Source organism: Lathamus discolor, chromosome 3, assembly GCF_037157495.1.
Source record: "Lathamus discolor isolate bLatDis1 chromosome 3, bLatDis1.hap1, whole genome shotgun sequence".
Lineage (NCBI taxonomy): Eukaryota > Metazoa > Chordata > Aves > Psittaciformes > Psittacidae > Lathamus > Lathamus discolor.
This window is the reverse complement of record NC_088886.1, coordinates 25,203,762-25,228,242: the sequence shown is the minus strand read 5'-3', so window position 1 is coordinate 25,228,242 and position 24,481 is coordinate 25,203,762. Positions and strand designations below refer to the sequence as shown.

Genomic DNA, 24,481 nt, shown 5'->3' with positions numbered 1-24,481 from the left:
CTCACAGCAATCAGACCCAAAAAAGGGGTCTGAGCCTCGCAGGAGTGAGAAGTTCTAACAGAACAGATGTCCACAAAGGAGCAGAATAGGAACAAGATGAAAAGAAAGAACAATGAGCTTTTTGCCTCTGTTTGGGACTGGCCATAGGAGCAGAGCGAGAGGCTTACTTTGGAACGCATGCCCAGGTCTTCTTCAGCCGATAGATGGAGTTGGACTGCAGTGCTGAAATGATGGCCCTTAAGGAGGAAAAATTCTTCAGGATCCTACATTCCTGTGAAAGAAGCCATTAGAAACATGGGAGCATTAAATTTCAGCATTACAAATACATTTATGCTCTTCTGTTTGACTGGTGTCATGCTTGCTACACGTTCTCACATCTAAGCAGGCAGCAGTGCAAATATTTGGCATCAAAAATATCACTCCCTCCTCCAGCCACAAAATACTTTCAGGCCTTGGTACTTTAATAGTGTTTTCCTCACTTGCATATACTTATGGTGATATTTTAGCGCTACAGCTTTCAGTTCTCCTAGTAACAATAAAAGGGGAACCCAGTCCATGAAGCAGAGCCAAAAAGCACAAATGTTCACCTCTTAGAAAGCTCTTTAGAGTTACCAATCCCTTTTACCCTTTAGGGGAAGAAGCAGGCTTTGCCTCTTCATATGTGGTATTTAGACTATTACCCTCAATCATCCACCTGTCAATTATAAATAAAGACATGCACAGGAATAGCCTGTTATTCAAGTACATACACAAGTAAAGAGAAAAACCTTTCCAGCCTCTCCAGAGTTGCGATCAAATGCTAGCTGAGAGGCTGGTTCATTGACAACTCTTATGCAGCTTCTCTGTGGCAAAAGCTTTGATGGAAAAGGATACTGAAAAGCTTAATTCTTAACACCCTAGCAGATTCCTGGTAAAGCAGATGGAAGCAAGGGGAAGGGAGAAAGTCTGGCCTTGGACTTTTCAAGGCAATCTACTGGTGCCTTCCTGGCAATCTGTTGGTGACCCATGAACTAGAGCACGGGCACCAATGACTTAAGGAACTCTTGCAAATACAAGCTCTCACAAACACTGTGCATGCACATTAAGTAGACAGAACACCTGCCAATTTGACTGTTGCATGTAGATGAGAACGTACTCAAACTACAATTCTTGCTTCTGCAAATTTTTATGGGGTTGATTATAACACAGATAATGCTGATTATGTAAAGGATCCTTACAGTGAAAATTGACATGATTTGTTTCCTTCATTGGACCGAACAAATGTAAAGCAACCTTAGCATAAACAAAAGTCAGACCTTACTATATCAGCAACTCTGTTCATGAGTTGCATTTAGACTGACTGAACACTTAAGACATGTACATTTACTCCCATTTATTTACCTAAGGGAAAGAAAAGAAAAAAGTATTTCTGCAACTTAGAAGGCCACATTTATAGTGTGGCTTAAGAAGACTGACTGGGCAGACAGCACCTGAGGTAGGTATGCAATTTGGCTACATAAAGGCCAAGTTCAAGATCATGAGGTAGGACGCACATGGTCTGAAAGCTATTCTTGCATGGACTGGTGACAAAGAAGCAACATAACAGTTCTTCCTCAGAGATTGACACATTTAAGAATGAGCTCCTTTTTTTATGTCCAACTTGAAATTCAGGCTGGAAAGAACACGAACCGGCACAAATTTTCAGCATTTCTTTTATTCCAAATACAAGAGGAGTATGGACTGGAAGATCCAATTTGGAATCATCTCGACTTAGCTGCCTATTCCATAATTTAAAACACATTAGGAATTCAAGATTGGATTTTGTGTTCTCAGTAATTTAACTGATTGCAGACTAAACTTCAGCAAGCTTTCATCTGTATGGAAGAAGTATTTTTAAGACCGGTTTGAATAATTGTTTCATGCTGTGCCTTTCACAAGAGCAATACCAGAAAGAATCCTGTGCAGAAGCAACTTTGATTTAAAAAAATGAAGCATAACAAGATCCTAATTATTTCACTTATTTTTAAAGAAAATATTGTGTGAGTGAGATCGGCTGCTTCTGCTCAGGAAGCTTATATCTGAGTAGACTGGAGAGGTCTGGAGGGCTGGCAGTTAGAGAAATTACTCAGTTTATCTTGTAAACCAAGAAACTGGATCCAAAAGTCACTAACAGGAACAAATGTGGAACTCCATGCTGCTAAGTTACAGTTAGTTGTGTAACTGCACACTAATGAGTGGCTTATTTTCTAATTCAGGCTTCTAACTATTCAAAATACTAATTTGCATGCAAAAAGCAAGCAAGTTGCTTCAGAAGTGGGCAGCTAAGTATAGATGTTATATATAACCAGCTGTTCTATATACACAGTTATTTTGTAGAGCATGCACATGCATTTTCATGTGCTTGGCTAAGACTGGCGTATTTATGTGCATGAATTAAGTAAAGGGAGAAGTACTGCATCAGTAGAGGTGGAGAACAAAGTTCACCATCCACAGAGCACATATGATGAGAGTGATGCCTCTCCTGGCTCCCCCAGGCCTCCCTGCTGCCCCGTGATGAGCAGAAGGCTGCTTCGTACTCACCTGCCCAGGCTGTGGCCCAGGCTGCCCATAAAGCCTGCTTTAGCTATTATCATCTGCGGTTTAAAGATCTGCACACAGAAAACCAGAATCAAACTTCATAATCCATTCACGTGGCTTATAAAGCAGCCATCAGATGATAACGTAAGTTGGTGTAAGTGCCAAAAGAGGTGAAAGTCTATTTCCCCATACCAGTTTCCTCAACCATGCAGTTGCCAGAGCTTAGGTGCCAGGACTAATAATACTCTGGAAGCATAGAAGTGCATTGTCAATGTTGGAAAACCTCTGTTTGCCTTGAGCTTTTTATGACTGCTTATTTTGTATAGCTCAGAAAGAATCCATGTGATTCTTAAAATAAAAGTCAATACGTATTCATATGAAAGTGCTTTAAATGTTCTCTTCAAAAAGAGAGATTGAGCGTACTGCCAGCTTCCCAGCGCTCTGAGGGGAGTTAAAAAGGTTACAGTAAGATATTAAAGACAAAATCTAAGCAAACCAGAGTTATGTAAAAAAAGGCACACAAAACCCTTTCACGCAAAGATTAACAAACACACAATTTCCTACAAGATCCTCTCCTAGATACTACTCTGCTATGGCAGAGAGAGGACAGGGAAACACTTTGAGACAGCCAAAATGGCTTCATCAAGCGCAAGTCCTGCCTGAACAATCTAGTGGCCTTCAGTGGACAAGGGAAGAGCTACTGATGTCATATCTGGACTTCTGTAAGGCCTATGACATGGCCCCCTACATATATCTGATGTATCTCCCACCATGTCTGATTTCAGCCCATGTGGTGTTCACAGATGCAGGGGAGGGAGCATGATGCTCATTGACTAACTATGAGTGGCCAGAGGCGGGTAAGCGCAAAGCTTATTCCGAATCTGGCCACTGCCTGCACCACTGCCAGTCCTAATCCATTCTTGTTAAAACTTTCTTCTGAAAGCAAGTCTAACCTTTGGATGATATCAACCATCCCTTAATTGCTTTCACTGATACGAGCAGTATTTTCTTCCTAGGGAAGTGAACTGGTTGAATTCATACTTATCTTACCATAAATGTTACATTATCAAGTACATGGCACTTCCCATGTGCAAGACACAGTATCTGACACCCTTCAAGTAGCACTGCCAACACTGTCAAGATACAAGCAACGGCCCTCTTCCCAGGATGGGGAAGGAACTAAGGAGAGGAGGGCAATACTTCATCTGCTATTACAAAGAAAGTCAGTCAAAACCATAAAGAATTAGAGCCAAGATGTTCACTGGCCTGGGGCCAATGCATACAACCTCCTTTTCCCCTTCCAACTGCCTCAATCCAAGGCACCCAGCACAAGAAACATTAAACAGCCTAGAACAAATGCCTTACATGTGCAATACGAATCCACTTCTCCATGATCTTGGCTCTTTGCTGTGTTTTGAGTTCCTTGCTATTCAGGATAGTGCTGACAACACAGTTGGTAACTGCATTGAACTGAGAGATAGTAGCTCTGATGGTAGGTGCCACGTGCTTGTTTTCTTCCTTATGCCTTTGAGACCAGATGCATCCCAAGCAGTGGTGGGGCACAACTTTCTTGAAGAGTTCCTAGAATGAAATAGAGGTGCCTAAGTCAGCATGATTCTCAAAGATCTCTACTGTCCACAAGAAGAAATGTGTGCTTACAGTAACTACTGGATATAAATCTAATACGGTATTAAAGAGTAAATAGTTGTTTTCACTTAGTTTAAAATACATACTTTGGCATATTCTTTATAGGCTTGATGCCCTAACTGTCAGCTAAATAGTCCTGGGAAAAGAAGAGACACCCTTATATCAGCTGCACAACCAAAGGGGAAAATTTTTTACAGGATGATAATTTGAAGGAGTTTGATACAAACCAAATCAGAGCACTACAGTTGAGAGCACCTATACGTCTTCAGGCCAGGCAGCAATATAGCCAAAATGTGCTATTTCTCAGGTGCCAAATATTAAACTTTGCAAAAAAGGCTGTACAGTGTAATTTCACACTTAAAAAACCCTAAAACACCAAAACCAAACAACAACAACAAAAACAACAACAAAACCAAACAAAACAGCAACAACAAAAACCCAAAGGACTAAAAGAAAGAGCTCAATGAAGAAAGCAAGTTTGGATAACCAAGCCAGAGGTGTGTTCTGTGTCCCAACAATAGACCTGTTCTGGAACACTATTCTTACACTGATGCAAAACTTAAAATTAAATAAATAAATAACCAAAATTTAGAAGCCCAGCCCTATTTCCACTAGCGTTTCAAGTAGTACATATGCTCTACATACTGCATCCATGTATGTCAACTGCTCTGCCACAAGGTGTTCTTGGAAAGAAGAGAATTCTTCTGGACTGCAGATCTCCAGTTCTTCTTCATCACACTGGTTACTGGGGGAAGTGTTACGGAACTCATCTGTCCAGGATGGAAAACATGACTTGGTAAATTTATACAGCAAACAGTGAATTAAAGCAGGTGTTTGTTTAAGACATCACTGTACATATTATAGCAGAACACCCAAGTGGTCCAGGCTGATGCAAATACCTCACTGTGCTGCATAGTTTAGTGGGAAAGATGACGACCCTAAGATTGAACTAGCAAAGAAAAGCTGGAAGATAAAGAAACACAGTTAGAAAGAATTCAGGTATTTAGAGTCTCTTAGCAGAGAAGTGGCTTTGCCCATTTGTTAAACATTCCTCCAAAAGAAAAACATCATCACCACCACCCCAATTCCTTATTAACATTGCAGAATTTTGTTAATCTACTTTTCAATATTTATGTCTTATAATCGAAAAAATACATCAATAATAAAACTGTAAACGGAGGAGTATGCAATTATATCCCCAAAAATATTGCACTAAGAATGCTCTTATATCCAGATTTCATCTCCTGTGTGTGGAAATAAAAGGAGATACCAGATTTCTTAGAGCCATTTGTGGCTACATGGACTATATTGAAGAGAGTTCATTCCAGCATCCCTCGCCTTCCCTCTCCAGGCATTTTTCCCAGAAAAAGGGAGCACAGTGAGCACTTACAAACATTCTGCTGAATGCTGCTTCTAAATTTGCACTGGGCAGCAGTGAAGAGCTGGGAGAGGAGAGCTGTCCTCACTGAGGGACTTGATCCAGTGCAGAAGGGAAGGGATTTCACAGATTTTTCCCAAGTCTCTTTTTGGCTCCCACAGGTTGAGAACAAAGCCACATTAAACACAAAGAAATGTGCCCTTGTTTCCCATGGTAGGGGAGGAAGTCAAACAGAAAATCCCTAAAAATAAATCCTCTTCCTCATCTCTTACCATAAGGTGACAGTAACTCCATAAGAAGGGAGGGGGGAAAAAATGGACTTGTTGAAGACTACCGACAAAGGTACTGAGTTTTCTGCTAGTGAGATTTCAGTAAACAAAACCAACAGTGCATTTCAGAGTATCTTATGCAATACTTTATACCCAGTTTAAGCAGAACAGACATCAAAGCAGCAAAAGCAGATAAAGTGATACTTCATCACTGTTTTTCAAAATACTTTGCTTTTCCTTCCTTCCTTAAGTAACAACAAAACCTAATTGTGACTGTAAATTGCTACAGTTTTGATGTAATAACTTGTAACTACAGGCTGCATCCAGATTTCCACCTGCACATTCTAATTGCACCATTCATTGACAGAGCTAAATGCGACAAATGGAGACCTCTGTTTCAGCATTATTCTTCTGTGGCTGTTTCATAACATTATGTGTAATTGAATGGACTTCTAGTAAACCGTTACAAGAGTTACACTTTTTTCTCTCTTTTTTTGCTATGTGACTCCTCATTTTCCTTTCAGCTCTTGAAATTCAACTGAAAATCTGCATCACTGAGTTACAACCCTATTCCAAACCTCACAGTGCCCTTAAAACCAGGTCCTGGAGTACAATGCAAGACTTCCCTTTTCTTTTTTCATGCCTCTTCCTCCTTTCTCTCTCATTCTTCATGACTGTGTAACCAGTCTTTTCCCTGCTCTACCAGAAGCTGGAATCCTCTTCTACTCAAGTATCTCATCATCTTCAAATAGCTCTGATCCATTTAGCCCTCTCAAAGCCCAGCAGCCCGCTTGACTTCACTGACAGCAACCATGCCCCCCTTCTGAATTTGCAGCCTCTGGCTCACCTAGCTTTGTATTGCCCAAGCTGAAAGAATTGATGGCAGCACTGAATGGAGGTCTGATGGCACAAATCAAACTGTAGGGTCAGGACCCAAATTTGTAAATTCATAGCATAATTTGAACGCTTTAGAGGAAACAAATGTAGAAGCAGGGCTGCTGGGAACTTCTGTTTGCTTGGAACAACAGATGAACCCAAATACAGCTCTGGTAAGCTTTCTTTGACATGGGGGAACCAAACCCAGGAAAGGACATCAATAGGCACACAATTAGCAATCCTGTTCACTTATGTGCTTTCAAGACGGAAAAAGCCTGGGCTCTGTGTAGTACTCCTTTTTATGTACATTTTAAGGACTGAATTAATTTGGCATTTCACAGTAGTATGCATTGGCATTGTATTTCTGGAACATCTGGCAGATATGATTTTTATGGGATGAAATTTTTTTTTTCCTGTCATTTCCTTTATGCTTTATGACATGAATTATTCCCTCTCACCCCTCTACCAAAGCTGGGAGTTGATTCTAGTTCTCATTCACGCACTACGTGAGCTCCTATGACTCCTCAGTTTACGTAACAGGAAGCTTTCTGGCCAGGATAAGGGTATGTGTCAGGCTCGTTGCTGCACACAGCATACATGTGTTACTACAGTTCACTCTTCCTTCTGTAGACTGTGACTCCCAATAACGTAAGGTTTTCCTCTGTCCTTGGATACCAGCCACTCAAATAGGAAAAAACAGCCACAGACACTTCCTTTGACATGATGGTAACTAGGAAGAAAAGCTTCATGACAACAAGGCTTGTGACTCAAGCTGTATTTTGTTACAGCTCTGTATTTTGCTTTTTGTTGATTTGGCCTTTTCTTGGGGGATGCTGGGGGGGTGGTGCGTTGAAATCAGAAGACCAGCCAAAAAGCAGCTGTGTGTTTTATCTCAATGACATGGGAAGTGCACTGACAATTAACCACTTAGCTGCTGCAGCAATCTCAAATCTCTGGCTAAACATTAGAGAAGTGCTGGATTTCCCAATATACCCCGGAATAAACAGGCATAGGCACCTACACAGTGCAAGTCTCATCCCACACAGAACCTGCAGAGTCAGACAGAGAAGGGGTTTTTGGGTTTTTTTCTGTTTGTTTGGTTTTTTGTGTGTGTGGTGTTTTGTTTGGGTTTGTTGGTTTGTTTGTTTGTTTTTACGAGAAAAGTCACTGGTGCACCTCACAACATTGCCAATTAGCACGAGTTGATGAAATGTACTCCACCTAAATCCCTGTGATACCTTACAGTCTGAGAGAAGGGAAAGGTAACTTACCATCATTTTCCATTTCTTGGTTCTGGAACTGCTCCAAGAGGTTCTGTGCCCTTCTCTCTGGGTCAGAGCCAGATATATTCTTCTTTAGGTAATCCAGCATCTTCAGCAGACATGGGTAGTTGGGCGGCTCTCTGAAATCCTCAGGGCACTGATTGAGCCAGGCTCGTAAGATTGACGCTGTTGCACTAAGAACAAATACACAGAGAACTGGTTGTATACAGCATGTATTGATGCAATCATATGCATCTGTAATTAGTATAACAGAAAACCTCTAAGACTTTCATATTCTACGTGAAGGCAGTATGAAGACCTTCTGAGCACCGAACTGAATCTGCTGGTTTTATGCATGGAATCTTATTAAGATATCACCCAGATTTTCCCAGGGACTTCAGAGAAGTTGCTCCTGATTTGCACCCATACAAGTGGATACAGTTACAGAATCAAATCCACTTAAGCTATATTGACACCCTTCAATTAAATTCAGGATATCAAATAAAGGTAGATAAAGCAATGGAAAGAAGAGGAGAGGGGGAAGACAGGGAGAGGAGAGGGAGAAGACAGGCAGAGAACAGGCAGAGGACAGGGAGAGAAGCACATACTCTGAGATTGCTTCATCTGTAAAGATAAAACCCTAATCCTGACGTGTGCAGCACGGGTTGCACTGTGCTGCCAGTACCCAATATCAAGCTTGAAGCACCAAGAAGCTGAACCCGGAAGACACTGGTCTTGCTAACCTTAGGGTGAAATGCGGCAGAAGCTTTATTTTATCCTTAGCCCCAAAACAAGGAGGGGCTGTCAGATTATACCATGCAAAAAGGTATCTTGGTCATGCTGACAGTGCAGAAAAAGGATGCTTAGGAGTTACAAGAGTGTTGGATTTCATTCAGGAAAGTTATCCCAGACTTCTTAGACACATGCAGCTAAAAAGTCACCAATGGCAGAAAACTGCCTATGGACATTCTACAGACTAAGTGGAATGAGGGGAAGCCAGAGCTGGTGAATCAACATCGTCTCCACCCTGCCTGAAACACAGGGAAGTGGTTTGTTTATCTCCTTTTCCTGGTTTATGTAGGTTTTAATCCACACCCACCTATTAGATTGGTTCTTAGATACTGCACAAAGGTAAGCTTATGGGAATTTCTTTAAAGCCTATCTTTTCAGGGATTTTTCATTGTTTGAACTTGATTTTGTAAGAAAATAAGACTTACAATTTACACTATGGTTTTCCAGAACTAACTTAGAGTTTTGTTGACAAATTTCAACTAAGTGTGGAAACACTGAAAGAACTCTGGAAAAATAACCTGATTTCTTCAAGGTCTAAGAAAATTCAAGCCTGGCTAAAAAGAAAAATGAAAAAAAAAATATTAGCAATTTATTTTTTCTGCTGCAGGAAAGGCTGCGAGATCTTTGGTTCTTCACAGCAATGTGCAGGTAACTCAGTGTGTATATTTTTAACACTGGCCGCAGCAAAATTAGAGGCTAGGAAGACACAGAGGGCATATCAAGAAACACTTTAAAGAGGATTTTGTTTACCTGAGCTGACAAAGAGATAAGGGAAAAGGAGTTTTGTGTGCAGTCACATAACATTACGCACTGGCCACAGCCACTGTTTCATGCTAACCTACTGTGGTGCTCAGAGTAGGACATAACGTGAGAGGGAAAAAAACCCTTGTTCCAGAATAGAAAGCACAATAAACATCTAAAGACCCTGAGAAAAGGAAGTTCTGAAGATTTCCTCTGCGACACTGAAACCATCCCAGTATTTCAAATCTCTTCCAGCCCGTAGTCGCAAATGCTGTGGCAGGCACAAGAGGTGTTGCTACAAAACACAGTTTTCCTTCTGTAAGGAAGCAGATCTTAGGAGCTCTACTGCCATCAGAAAAAGAGCTGAGATGAGCAAGTGACAACAGCCCTAGTTTGCAGCAGGCTCTCTTTCTGCAAATGCTTTCTGCTCTGCTGTGTAGCTAGCTGTGAGAGCTTAGCCCTCCAATGAACATATTTTTCACATCTACAGAAACCTTCCCTGACACCTATTCCAATAACCACATTTCCAAGACCCTCGTGCAATAACAGTATTCCATACACCCAATGATATTCCATGAAGAAGAAACAGGCTATGCTCCCAGTAAAAACCACTAAACATGAGTGTCCAGTTAGAGACACCAGTGTGTCAGCTCAAAGAGCACCTGTGCTCATGATGATCAGGCACCTGGCTTTTAAAGTTCAAATTCTAAAAAATACGGATGTAGTGGTTCTGGGTCTATTGTGTTAATAGCTGCAAAATGGAAAGGGAGAAGCAAGACAGGAGGACTTCTCTTTCCTCAGTTTATGAGACCGTGAAGAGAGTTCAAATATGAACATAGATTTCACATGTAGACAATGAGGATCCCAAAAGCCAACCCAGAAATCTCTTGTATCAGAGCTGCGTACTAATACTGCCACGTTTGTACTGTAAGTAGGGAAACCACAGCAATATCTGGTTAACTCAGCTGCTCAATGTAATTCAAAATAAACTAATAGCTAAGAAAGAGTTAAAATAAGTTTCTCCCACTCGCCTTGTCTCATCTTAACCAAATTAGTTTTTTCCTCAAAACTCAATTAACCTTTAATCCCATAGAGATGTCATTTTACAAGTCCTATTCATTTTAGTCTGGTTTTTGTCTGCTTCTTTCCCTAATATTGTAGCAACCTTGAATTTCTAATGAGACTATTTGGAAATCTGTCAGTAATACTGTTTGGGTAGGCTTGCCGACAGGAAAAACTCTGGAATTACAGTTTCAGCGCTACAAAAAGTATTTACAACTAAAAATTAACATGGAAACATGTTCCAGATTTCAGGTTTCACTGCAAACATGAAACAGATTGTGCAAGTTGTAAGAGTCTCTCCACATTTGAAAACTATTTTGGCCTGAATTTTCACAACTTTGCTCAGGCAAGCTACTACCATAAATGCAACAAGTATGTGTTCCACAGTTTAAGCCAGAGGTGGCCAAACTTTTTATCTGGAGCTTCGAGACCATTTTTCTCAGTCAGGACAGGTGTCACACAACAGCCAGTGCTCCATGACTGCCACAGCAAAGCCAACAGTGCTCCACATCCCAAGGTACAAGAAAGGCCACAACAGACATGTTCACAGCAGTGCTCCCAAGCTCTCGCTCCGCCCTCCTCTAATATTTTTAATCCACTCTAGTCCCACACATACCCTGAATGCTGTGTTACAGCAATACTTACACAAACACCAATGCCCTATGCCCACAGTATTTTCATTTCTCTTCCACCACAGGCAGGAGAACACTGTGCCTCGCTGCATGACCTCATTGAATACTTACTCCTGCTCTTATGCCCCTTTTCCCCACCCATATCATGAGCTCGCCACCATCCCTGCTGGCTCCACCACCAAAAACTAGGTTCTACATTCTTTTCTTAGGAGCATTTACCAGTTCAGCAATGATTTGGAAGGAGCCTCTCCCCAGGATAAGATCTTGTATTAATATTGTTCACATGCTGTTTAGACTAAGCTCAGTTTCCACAGGCTTGGTTGATGGCCACTTTCATAAGCTGAAGAACAAAGAGAGTTTAAGACAGACCCAGTTTCCCAGAGCACGGTGAACAGTTCACAACTGTTACAGACACTGATTTTTGCCAGCAAAATCATTTCATTCAAGAAGGGAAATAGGAAAGAGAAAAAAGGTACACTGTGCCCTACTGAATTCCTATCGCCCAATTGTTTAATTTGTGTGTCAGAAAGGCAAGATTTCTGAAAACAGGCTACAGAATTGCTCATATCTTGCAGTAGTAGCTTTACATTTGCTGCCCTTGAGAAGAAACTCCCTGTACTTGACAGACCTAGAGACAGATACGAACGGAAGCCTTCCAAGATCTCAGACAAGAAAGAAACATCACAGAATACATTTTTAACGGATTGATTATGAGCTATAAAGTTTTCCTTTCCTTTAGAAGTAGAAGGGAAACTTGACAATTAAGAAGGATAAGGAGAACCTCAGTTGCAAAGAGAGATTAAATGACTGGTTTCCTATTAAATTAGACAGGAACATGTACAAAACTATCTGTCATTTGCCAAACGCATACTTAAGACCATCAATGGAATAATCTTTAGAGACAGCTCTTCCTGCTCCTCCACTGTCCATGCAACAGTTTTCAGGCTAGCTCACACAGACTAAATTAAGCCAGCTGTATTTTCGCAGTTTTGCTTATCAAATAACAACATGGGCAGTTAAACCTCAGCTTTGAATCAGGGGTAAAGTGTATGTAAAGTGCAAACAACAGTTGCTGTAAGGGTAGCTTCTTACGCCCAGTCCATTTATAAATAACATGCTGATGACTTCCAGCAAATGATCTGCTCTTCTTGTGATTTGGGAAGAACTGGTTGAACAGTATGAGGGGCGGGGGGGGTGGGGTGGGAGGGGGTGTTTGCTGGGACACACATAAAGTCACTGAGGGAACAGGTTGGCCGGTTGTTCTGTGTTTTGACATGCCAACCTTTATTTTTCTTTGCTGTTCTAATTGTTCTTTTTTTGCTTAGTTCTGGTTGTTTTCATAACTCTTCCACTCTTCCATTGCTTAGACTGCGCTGTGTTTGACTCCACTTCTCATGTAACCACATTGGTTTCTGCTGTTGTTTTAGCTTAATTGGTTTTACTGGAATGAATGCTGACTGTTGCTCTCCCAAATGCACCTTAACTGCTTCCCAACATGGATTTCCCAGGCATCAGAAACTTCCAGCCAATTTTGTTCCATTTGTCTCACATTCCTTTGGTGTCTGTTCTCCTGGAGTACAACGTCTCAGGAGCAGTTTTATTTCTGCAGGACTGTAACAGTTTTCCAGTCTTGTTTTCCAGCACGACCATTAATGTCAGTAGGAAACAAAACACAAGTTCTCTTTCGGGAAGATCAAAAATGCTCAAGAAACCATAGGACAATGTTTTTTATCACTATGAGAAACTCCAAATGCTGCAGTATTACATTGAAAGTTTTGGTATTTGCTGGTTTAATGCAGAAGAGGAGAGGTAAACATGCAAGACCTGCCATGTGGTAACTGAAGAGTTCCTTAATTTTATTTGAACTGGTTTACCCAATTGCTGTGGAATGAAACGGAGATTTCAGTTCGGGTTCGAGCTGCTTTGTCTGCGGTTTTCAATTGTGCCACATTCCAAGTTTTAGTAACAAATAAATTCCACATTTTGATAATAAAGCAGATGTAACTAGGAGCTGACGTTCAAGGCAACAAAAAAACCTCTGAGTATTTTGATTCATTTCTGTGGCCTGTCATTCATTTGGGGGACAGCACCAACAATCTACCCCAAATCAGCAAACCAAAGCCAGTGGCAGAAGGAAATCACAACCTTATGCTCCTAGAGGAGGCTTGAAAGGACTTTTACTGTTACTCAAGCTCATTTAGGATTTAAATGTCTCTGAATTCAGGCACGGCAGTGCTTGGGAGTGCAGAAGAGAAGGATTTGAGGGCTTAAAGCTCTTTAACTTTTTGTACTAAGCAAACTGGTTTTTCTTCTCATTCAGCTGGTCCAACTCCAACAAGACTCCTCTCTTTTACAGCACTGTAAGTATACTGCAAGTATAAAACATACACAGGGAAAAAATAAATAAATAAAATCCCCATTTGAAACTTCATCCTGCAACCAGGAGACCAGTTTTCCAGTTCTACCACCTTATCTTTAGTGCCCGTGAGAAATACAACCTAAACTGGGACTTACTTTTCTTTGGCTTCATCAGGAGAGATGTAAATGAACAGATCAGAACATGTCTTACTGTTTACAGCACAGCATTTCGTTTTCATTGCCTTTGCCCTGGCTGTGGACTCTTACTAGCTACAAAAACAAAAGTTGTTTCTATGTACAGGGAGGGATGGTGTACTTTTCCACTCCCCATTATATTTGCCAACATGCCTAAAGAGTATTTTTAAAGAAAATGTACGAATGTTAGACCTCTAGAAAGCAAGCAAACAAACAAAAACTCATGGTCCAAGTCCATGGACCAATATGACAACACTGCTTCTTGAAAAACCTCTCCCACAGATAATCTCAGGTTCATGCTATTATATTTTTGCCTGAGGTCTCCAAGTAACTAGGTTCAGTCAACATTAAATTAGTCTTCCCCGAATGCAAACATTGCAGGCAAGCCTGGTCTGCCAGGCTGAACATCCTTCTGTGTACACTGAACAGGAATGAATCACTTCTGGAAACTTCCCTTACAGAAATCTTTAAAAATCTTGGCAACAAGCTTAGCACCTTTTATCCATGAAGTGTGATGTGCGGCATCAGCTCTACAGGTCTTGCAAGCCTGGCAAGTCATTTCAGTGACATGGCCTCAGCAAGCATTGTTTCAGACCCTCACATTACCCAGAGGCATCTCGGTATCCAGTGAAGCTACTGACTTCCGAAAGGTAAAAGCAGTTACAATATTTTGTACTTTGAAGGTTTTACGGTCCTTTCCCTGTCCTCAAGCAGCTCCAGCCACATCTTTAACGCCTACCTTCTGGGAAACAAGTGTTCTGTTCCTTTAATACACCAATCACTCTGCATAGACAGCTCAACCTTTAAAAAGGGAGTTAAAAGTTAACTGAGGAACTCTCCTGCTCTGAATAGAGATCACAGTGATCAGGACATATAATCTAAAGCATTGTTTCTTACTGTCTTGTAGGCAATATACACAACCATTTCAGAAGGACTGAAGTCCCCAAACAGCATTAGTTGCCTGGCTTACTGATCCCCTTACCAGAACATGTAAAGGTGCTTGAGATCTCTTGGATGCAACTACCTCTTTGAAGTTTCCCATACCTCCTGGCTGGTAAGGTGTGTAGACGACCAAGAGAAAGTATTTCTTTTGGCACTAATTTCTTTCCTTATTTGCTTTTTGTCAGGTGACATGAACCAAACCAGACAACTGAGCTATACAACCTCATTTAAAAACAAAACCATAATTGAATCATAGTGCAAATTCCTTACAGTTCATGTAATGTGTACTATCATATGGACCTCTCTAATTCTCAATGCTGATAATTTTTGTGTTTAACGTATGTTATGGTTTTATTCTGAATTGTCATGTCTTCCTGTGTTCTATCAACTAGTATTTCTCAAAGTCAACGGACGTCTAAGCTAAGAAAACATGCAGTAAACACAGAGAACTCCGAAGGCAACGATGATCTAAGATAAAGAGGCAACTCCGTCACACCTCCACACAAAAAACCGCAGAGCTGAGAAACAGCACCAGGCAATCTTGTTTATATAATGCAAGGAAGAGCAAAAAGAATCGCTTATAGGAGGAGAGAGAGGGTCAGGTTACTCACTCCTCACTACTCTCTTGTCAGACAACTAAGAGAGGCAAGGCATCATATTTCTGGAAACACAGACATTTCACTGGAATTCCACCTTTTCTGGATTTTATTCTTCTCTTACTTACAGCCACAAACTTCCTGACTGACTGAAAGCAGTAAGAACTGTGGAAAGCAAGCTACTGAACACGAGAAGCTAAGCTGGCTCCTGATAACTAAGGAAAAAGAAAAGAAGAAAAGCAGAGTCATGCATGGCAGGGTTTTTTTTTTTTTGAGCTCGCAGACCTTTTGCGGGTGTTCTGAGCCTACTCATAACTCTAAGGTCCAAACTCTGCGTATTTGTAAAGTTACAAAATTACAGTTCCTTTCTTTAAGCTGTGTATTACTGAATGCAGTTTTAAAGAAAAGGACAATAATAATAAAAAGCCCCAACGACATTTTAGATTATAGGTAATTAAACCTGATCCCTGACGAAAAATACCTTTCTTTTTTTGACCACCCTAGAGGCCCAAAACTGACAGGAACGATGCATAAGTGAACAGAAGAAAATGCCCTTTGCAGAACGGATCCTTAGAAGGCACGATTTCAAACACAGCTGAAATGATCTTGGGTCAGTAACAACTATTATGTCACTGCAACAAGTGGGAGAAGTAACTGCTGGCTTGGACCTCAAATTTGGAAACAGCGGGATAGGTTTATAGCTCCCACAAGTCTCTCAAATGCGGCTGTGCCATAAGGGTCCTCAAGCCCTAGTGTAGGACTTGCAGGTTCTGAGCTACAAGAGCATGAGGTAAAACACTAATTAAGGAAAAAAAGGGGAAAAAAAATACCAAAACAGAAAACAAAAACTTATATCAGGCATTTTTTGTTTCAAAATTCATCACAAATCTATACAAGTACAGAAAGCACAGAGAATTTCAATACAGAAAGTAGTAACCTGTGGGCTTACAGTATACCACATACAACATGATATTCCTCCCATACGTACCTTAAGATTTTGTAAAAACCCATCTCTTATTTAAAAAGGATATTTGAGCAGCCATAAATCCTCTTCCTACAGTTGTTTTTAACTTCTGTAGCAGTTTTCTTTTTTGTGTCAAAACAGTGGAAATGCTTTAAGTTGCATCCCTATTTCTAATGCCCCAAATGGGTTTTTAAAGCATCTGAACTGTTGTTAACAGGAGTCTGATAAATGCAGACCTCTAGCTACAGACCATAGGCTTCCCCATGAGATATTTTTCTCTGAGGAATACAGAGTTACTGGCAAGAAATAACACAGCTTTCGTGCTCTTTCCTCTTATTTCTCCAAGTCATATAATACTGAGAGCAAAACTCTGTCATGTTTCCGTTCTATGAGAAAAGATGGTAAACACAATTATATTGGAATTATCCCAGACAAGACAAAACATGAACTACTTGAACTACATGTTTCACAACAGGACTACAAAGCCAACTTCTTTTCCAGGTACCATTAATCATGTGTAAGACAGAAATAGCCAGAGCAACTGAGAGCAATGGAAATTTTTAAGGCAGGAAAGAGAATTCACACTTATACAGCATCTGTTACAGCACATACACCTGACAGATTACTTTCTTGACAACTTCATTGTTGAGCTTTCTATAAATAAGTAGTTGAGTAACAGGTATCAGATTCAGACATGAAAGGCATGAGGGCCAAAGGATCAAAAGATTTCTGGGTTATAATATTGGATGTGTTTTGAGACAAATGATATTTGGCCTTTACACAAGCTTGTTTAAGCAAGCAAACAGTGTTGAGAATTTTCAAAGGAAACAAATGGTATGCTGCCCACATCTTCCTCCAATATCGAACTGCGACTAGAGCTCGCTGTGCAGGGCAAAACTACACTTACATCCTGACAACTGCTTTGGATTCAGAGGAATTCTCGTTTTCAACTTCTTCAAAGCTTGGGGTCTCCAGGGATCCATATCTGAAAAAATGAGATGGGTGTTTAGAGGAACCTCTACTGCATCAAAGCAAAATCTCAAATAGCATAATTCATACACAATTATCATAAATGCTAAATAGCTTTTCTAGCTCAAAATAAAAATACAGAATCTAACAGTTGGGCAAAAGTAAGGAGTTTGAAGATTACTTCATTTTGAAGGGGGAAAAAAAAATTAATCTTAGAGAGACAGCCAGTGTCTTCCAATCTAATTTGTTAATTTAGAGAAAGCAGCCTGCAGACACGAGGAATCAACCAAAACAGTTTCTTTGCTCAGAGCTCCAGGACCCTTTCTGCCTTTTTTCACTGCATTTTTTCCCAGAGCAATACTCCAGTGTGCAGAGAGGCTATAACACAACCACCTTCTCCAACACAGTTTCTGTTTCTCTAGTATTTGTCATTCCTTTTAACTCCAACTGTTATTTCACGCAAAAGTTTTCCAGGTGGCAAGTGCCCACTTGTGCCAAAACTACTGATACAGTTGTTATGAGTGGGAATGGCCCCTGGCACTGTGAAAATGCCACTGGGAAGAAGAAACCATAGACTCAACTCCAACAGCATGAAGCAGAATCTCTTATCTCATAGGAAGTGCATGTGCCTTGAAAGCAGTATTATGGATTTCGTTTTCAATGGGAGTGCCCATTGTTTCAGATATACAGCTCCATAAACAATTTCATGATTCCTTAGAAGCAGCTTTAATGAAGGTGGACAATTACACATAGAAGAGATTAAGGCAAGCTGATTTTACACATTCTGTGCTCAACTAACTGTGTCAGGCACCTGCAATTAATCTGAATAAGCCGGAGAACAAGTATTTGTGCTACAACATCCTAGTAACATCAGATAGAGAAAACATAGTGGGCTGTCTGTTTCCGCCCTGAAGGTTCATGTGAGAACTGTAACAAATTCATCCAAAGTATTTCAAATTATAAAAATGTGGTAGTTTTAGGCTCCTCTAGAATATCAGTCTGAAGTAAAGCTTCCTATTTAAGAATCCCAGATCTGTAGAGAAAGTCAACCAGTGTAACTGAATTCAAGCTCTCGCCACCAGATTTGCTGAACTGTAAAGAACAAGTTTTAGCACCACCATCCACCACCCTCATATTGATATTCTACCCTGCTACGGCTAACAATCTCAGAACTCCACAATACTTCAAAATAAGAACATAGGTTTCAACAGTCTTATGACAAGGTCTTAATGTTGGATATATCCACTGTGATGGGGAAGCTGAGGCAAAGAAAGATCAAGGGTTTGCATATTATAAGAGTGCACTGTAAAGTAAACCCAAACTAATAAAGGCAAACAAGTCTGAAAGGAGCAACATAGCCACAGTCATAAGGATGTCAGCTTGGGCTTACTTAGCCTTGAGTACTGTGCTAAAACCACTTGCATTATCTGAAACAGCTCATTTAAAACCAGATCTTGAATCTCCAGCTACACTGAAGGCAGACATAACAAAAATTATTTGTTCCGATTGTTTTGGAAATCTCATCATTTTATCTGTCAGGGGGAGGGAAGGTATAACATGCACAAAAACTTGCAAACACGTGTTTTGAAGTGTCCAAATTCTTCTCAGTCATCCTGAAGCAATCCAGCTGGTCCTGTAAGACAGCAGCTGTATGAGAGTAGGTTTTAAGGGCTTCTTAAAATGCATCCTTAGAAATTGATGTATGTACAGGATAGGCCATTTTGCCACTGAGATTTCACAGAGTTAATCCAAACATCTGAAAAAAAATATGCTTAGCTAAACTGACAATAAAGTAAGAATCCACTTCTAAACATGCTGAATAACACCTCGATCCCTTGGTGGTCACAGTGAATCACAACAAGAGCATTCACTGCTCGGTACAAGAACAGCTGTCAATCTTGTTCTGAAATTTTTTGGATGCAGTATTAGTGACATCTGTCCATCAGGTTAGTAAGTTCATGCGCACTAAATGTAATGGAAGGAATTCCTGACAACATCCACCTATCATGTAAACAATGGCTAAGTTTTCATTCATTGTACTGGCTCTTACCTGTCAAGGAGAATTTCCAGTACTTCCTTAGCAGAAGCAAAAGCCCTGTATGTTGACAGAAAGATACTGATGTAGGCAAAATCATTATCCCCAAAAGCTGTCAGAAGGTTCTCCACAAGCTTCTCCAAAGTTTCAGCTTTTATCGTCCTGATCTTGCATGTATCATAATGGCTGACAGTGTGTTCTTGAGGTAACCGGTCTTCTTCAACCTACAAAGTCGAAAAAAACCCAAAGCACAACAATCAGACACAAGTCAGACCCCTGTCCAGGCTTTCACAATGAAACACAGACTAAATTCCATCTTTTCACAGGAATAAGTACATCTTTAATTACTAAATTATTTTGGCTCTCCAAACACCAAATGCTCTATCAAATAACAGACACTTTTAGTAAGTTTAAGATACTTCTCAGGCATGCTCCACCTAAGATTGTATAGCCTGACTGCTATCAAGTTATCTTACGATCCTACCGTGTATTAGTATCTAAAAGAATATCCATTATCCCACAAAGAATAATATTACTGGAGAGAACAACAGCGGTAATCCAGTGTCTCACTTAACTTCTGAATACACATGACAACTGACCACAACTGCGGCATCGGCACTTGTGATTCCCTTGCTGAAAGTACCAACTTTGGCTCACCACACAGAACGTAAGGTCATGAACACATCCGGATGCGAAACATTTCATCGTACTTTTGCAAGGAGTTTATCAAAGTCATCTTGCAGACGTGCCATTATAACATTTCCATTTTCTCTCACGGTTTCCAGGAGGTACAATATTTGTCAACAAATCTAGGGTTTGGTGTTGGGGGGGGTGTGCATTTTCAACAGCAGTTGGTTTTAAGGCTTACATCCTGCTTTAAGTCTGAAGCAGCTAGAAACATTCCCTTCAATTCTACCACTATTTAGAGGGCAGTTCCGAAGATGACTTTTGTGAGTAGTTTGAATACTTATTTGTTAAGTAGGTGTGATAAAAAAGCTTTAAAAATGGGATTATAAATGAAAACATCAACAAGAGCAGCCTAACAGAAAATTCCTCTCTACCTTTTGAGTTGGCTGTCTCTGGGAAGGAACTTTCAGACCACTGATGTAGGAAAGGCTGAACTCTACAGAGGCAGCATGGGGGAGGTGTGCAGTTCCCCTCCCACTGTTGCTGTTTAGCGACCGATGTACTACATCGTCAGCTTGAGGAAAATGTGCCGTGACGCATCTGCGCTTTTGCCTTGATACAAATACGTGGCACGAATAACACAGATCTGTGTTCCACAGCCCCGTGGGCCAAAGGTACAAACGCTACCTGGTGACATTCAGTGGGATTACAAATTAGAAACTCTTCCATCTCCTAAATTAACGATACATCCTAGCACGAGGGAGCAGAGACTCAAGATTAAAAAGCCAAAGAAGACAGTTCAAATTCTGAACAGCACAAAAGAAGGCTGCTGCCCAAATAGAAACATACAGAATTGCAGCCACTACTTCATAAATACCACTCAAAACTATTGCTTTTACAAAAAAACCCCACTGGTTTGCACTTTGTTTCCAATGCAAATATTATCTGTTGAGATTCTGAAAGCAAGAATTGTGGAATGAAACCAATGTAATAGTTTTTCATTAGGCAGACTGGAATAAAGTACTGAAAGAAAACAACTGGGATGAAGAAGAAGTAAATGAGATACCAAACATTCTTCAGGCTTAGTCATTTAAAACATTACCACTTTAGTAAAGACTTGTTTTATTCCGGAATTCCGCAAATGTAGTCTCAAGATAGTGAAACTCGTCTCTCTGCAACACAGTTTCTACTGATTTTGACAGATCTTCAAAAGCTTTTCGCTTTCCTGGAAACTTACAGCTTTTCCAGATGGGGAGTTTTGCACTCTAGCTGTTTTTATTAACTTCAGGGACAGACACCCTGTGCTGGAATAAAACTGCCTAAAGTGCAGTAACTTACAATCTAATTCAAAATAAGGAACTCTAACCAAGAATGACTGTTTCATTTCACTGATTGCCTGACTGTGAAAATGCAAATAACCTTAAACCTTCTGAACGTAGGAATGAGATTTTTCCGTCATTTTACCCTTATTATTTGGATATTGCTTCCCTACACACACAGGCTCTCTAGCACAGGCCTTCACATTTCCTCATTCTGCATGCTGCTGAAAAATCAGAATTCTGCATGTTGACTGCACCAATCTCAGAAGCCAGAACGGCTTCATGACATTTCCTATCATCTGACAACTAGGGGTATTCCCGGATTTCCAAACCTCCACCCTTTTCCTTTCCCTTCTTACGGAATAAATAACCTCTCACGGCAGCAACCCAGAGCTTCCAGGACCAGTGGTGCCCCCCACAGAAAACAGATTTCAGTTCTACTCTGACCTGATTAAAAACATGGGAAGCAGAGGTTCTAAGCACTATCTCTATGCAGGACAGGAAATGCGTGTATTTCGTGACTTTGGTTTCAGCACTGCTGTACTGCTCCATGTCATGGAACTCTGCAAGAAACTGGCATGATAAAAACCTCAGGGCAGATATATAACAGTTTAAAATACCAACCTGGATACTACATCAAGCCGAGTTCTTATATTCTTGTCTCTGATACCAAAGAAAATACACAAACATAACTAAATAATAATGAAAGTTATAGCTACTTCCTGAAGATCGGGCTTATACTGCCACAGCGGCAATTATTCCAGGGAAGTGAGGACATTTTACATCAGCTGGGGTCTTGGCCTGACACAGCTGAAGGCGCTCAGCAGCATGCCACATTCAGCACGTATGCTTTTAAGCTTATTTTACTCACTGCTGAAGCCGTCTGTGCGTGCTTTAAAATACACCTTTGAAAAGCAGTACTGAGCTGTAACTCTTGCAGGAATGCAGACCCGTAATTTCTCATCCGGCTTAGAAAGCAATACAAAACGAAAACACCCAAACCCGTATTCCTTCGAGTTTTGGGGAACGTTCTGCTAACTTCTGAGATCCCTTCATTAGTCAAAATACCATGACTATTTGTCTGGGAGACCTGAGAACTGCTCCCAGCAGGAGAAAATAACCCGTGGCACAGCTTGAAATAACTGTTAGATGTTCGGCTTCTCAGGCTCTAAGCTAAGATTCTTTTTCTGGACTAAGAATAAACTGATCCATGGACATAACCGGTGAAATACTGTTTACCCATGAAGAAAAGAGGAGTCAACACAAGCAGATGTTCCAGATGTCCAGGCAGACAACTTCAGTGTTTTGCTGGTTTTTAAATAGCGAGAGCAGCCAGTGCTGAAAGTCAGCATCCTAACAACGCACGTGAAATTCAGCTCCCTGGAGCAGGATCCCACGTCCATGAGCAGCCTTCAAAAGGCCGCTGCGCCAGCTTTACTTCCCAAAGAGACGGTGTTTCTTCCATTGGCCCTTGTCCTATCGCTACAGCCCCTGCTGAAATGAGGGTGTTTGTATGCAACAAGATTTACCTGAGAATGTTTTTAAGATTTATTCCGCGGTTGATATTTTTCTCTCGGTAGAAACCGAAAACGTTTGCAAGGACTTGTATTGACTTGCAAGGGATGAAAGTGCAAAATTCAACTCCCCGGATCCTCCCGATCTCCACAAACACACATCCATGTTGATTTAGCTACCTACACTCTCAAAAACTTCATACCCTCACTTGAATTTAAGATTCTTACACAGTCAGGCTATGAAACAGCACACCATAACGCTGTAGAAAAGATACAACAGCTCAGCTGAACTACCAAATACAAAAATTCGACAGCTTTTGTAAAGCAGTACCATTACAGTACTAGGGAAAGTCTTTCCCTCTTCAGTGGCTGCAATTTTTTGTAACGTTAAAATTCTTACGCTGAAAAAAAGAAAATAGGAGGGAGGGGGGAAGCGTTGGAATGATGTCTGATTGCTGTTTCTGTAGAAATGGTCTCTGCCACCCAGGGTTGAGTATCGACATGCAAGCAAGTAACGCGATAAACGCAGAAAAAGACCCCAGTGTGGAAGCCGGGAAACGGTTCGCCTCTGCTTTTAAGATGGGCCAGAGGAAGCACACCCGTATGTGCTGCGCTGAAGAGAGGCCCGAGTCTGCTGGGACAGCCTGTGTTCATTGCGCTGTCCCACCCATTAGTGTTTGCGTAAGAGCTCCCTGGCAATGGGGAATCCCTCCCATCTGCTCTGCAGTAACTGGATGGGCCAGTTCCTCTCCGGTTGCCACGACCTTTAACCACCAGACCTTCCACGCAAACACTACTGCTGCACCAGTGATGGAGGGGATCTGCAGATCACGCCTTTCCCCGTCAGCAGCAGTTTGCATCGTCTTAAGCCGCACGGAGTTTCCCGGACTTTCCCACAGCTCTGTAAATTATTAACAAAGCGGAAGTTGCTTCTCCTGTTCACTTTGCTCTGTTTGTAAACAAAGGGACTCTGTTCCTTTCTCTTATGATTTCTTCACAGAGGAACAGGCAAACATGCATAGAAAGGAGGAGACAGGGAGATGGAGCTTACTGATTTTTTCAGTGAAAGGACTGATTTTCCCACCTTTTACACACACACACACACACACACACACACATTTCAATTTAGTATTATCCAAAGAAGCAAGGACATTTCATATCAGCTGGGGACTTGGCCTGACAAAGGTGAAGACGATCCTTTTTACGCATCAAGAAAAGAGGAGGAGTCAACAGAAGGAGAGAGGTCCCTCAGATGATCCGGGCAGACAACTTCAGTTGTCCGCAGTCCATGAGCAGCCTTCCAAAATGCCACTGTGCCGGCTTTACTCACCCCTAGTGATGCTGTTTCTTGGCCAGGAGCCTCCTCAATCTGCGCTCTTTCCGGGGTGGCACAGGAAAGAGCACCCTCCTCATTCTGGTCTTCAACTGAGTGCTGCCGGAAAAGGGGAAAGAAGGAAATTACGCTTCAGTTTCAATAACAAGACAATTAACTATTCGATTAAATAGCTCTCCAAACTTTCCGTTTACAAACATAACTTTCTTTTTCCCTTCTGCCGTGCTCCGTTTTGCTTTGGTTACAGATACATTGCACGCATGCCTTTTCTGGCCCTGCTACACTATGCTTACACCATAGAAATCTGTTGACTATCAGGAAAGGGGATAGAAAGAAAAAGAAAAGAAATTGGAAAGGAAAGAAAAGGAAAGGAAAGGAAAGGAAAGGAAAGGAAAGGGAGGAGAGGAATGAGAG

The 24,481-nt window shown here is 41.1% G+C and overlaps 1 protein-coding gene across 3 annotated transcripts in view; it reads right to left on the bottom strand.

Moving 5' to 3' along the window:
- Positions 1 to 24,481, bottom strand: part of LOC136011805 (ral guanine nucleotide dissociation stimulator-like 1) — a 58,528-nt gene that overhangs the window by 19,735 nt on the left and 14,312 nt on the right. For 2 of the 3 annotated variants that reach the window (XM_065674192.1, XM_065674193.1), the window contains 7 exons: positions 24,065 to 24,166; positions 19,290 to 19,498; positions 17,178 to 17,255; positions 7,998 to 8,182; positions 4,849 to 4,973; positions 3,922 to 4,137; positions 168 to 271 (listed from right to left, as the gene is read on the bottom strand). In XM_065674192.1, the coding sequence (XP_065530264.1) occupies positions 168 to 271; positions 3,922 to 4,137; positions 4,849 to 4,973; positions 7,998 to 8,182; positions 17,178 to 17,255; positions 19,290 to 19,498; positions 24,065 to 24,166 (1,019 nt within the window). Of the gene's footprint in view, positions 1 to 167; positions 272 to 3,921; positions 4,138 to 4,848; positions 4,974 to 7,997; positions 8,183 to 16,294; positions 16,559 to 17,177; positions 17,256 to 19,289; positions 19,499 to 24,064; positions 24,167 to 24,481 lie in introns of those variants that run through there. The other variant, XM_065674194.1, reaches the window with a different exon arrangement.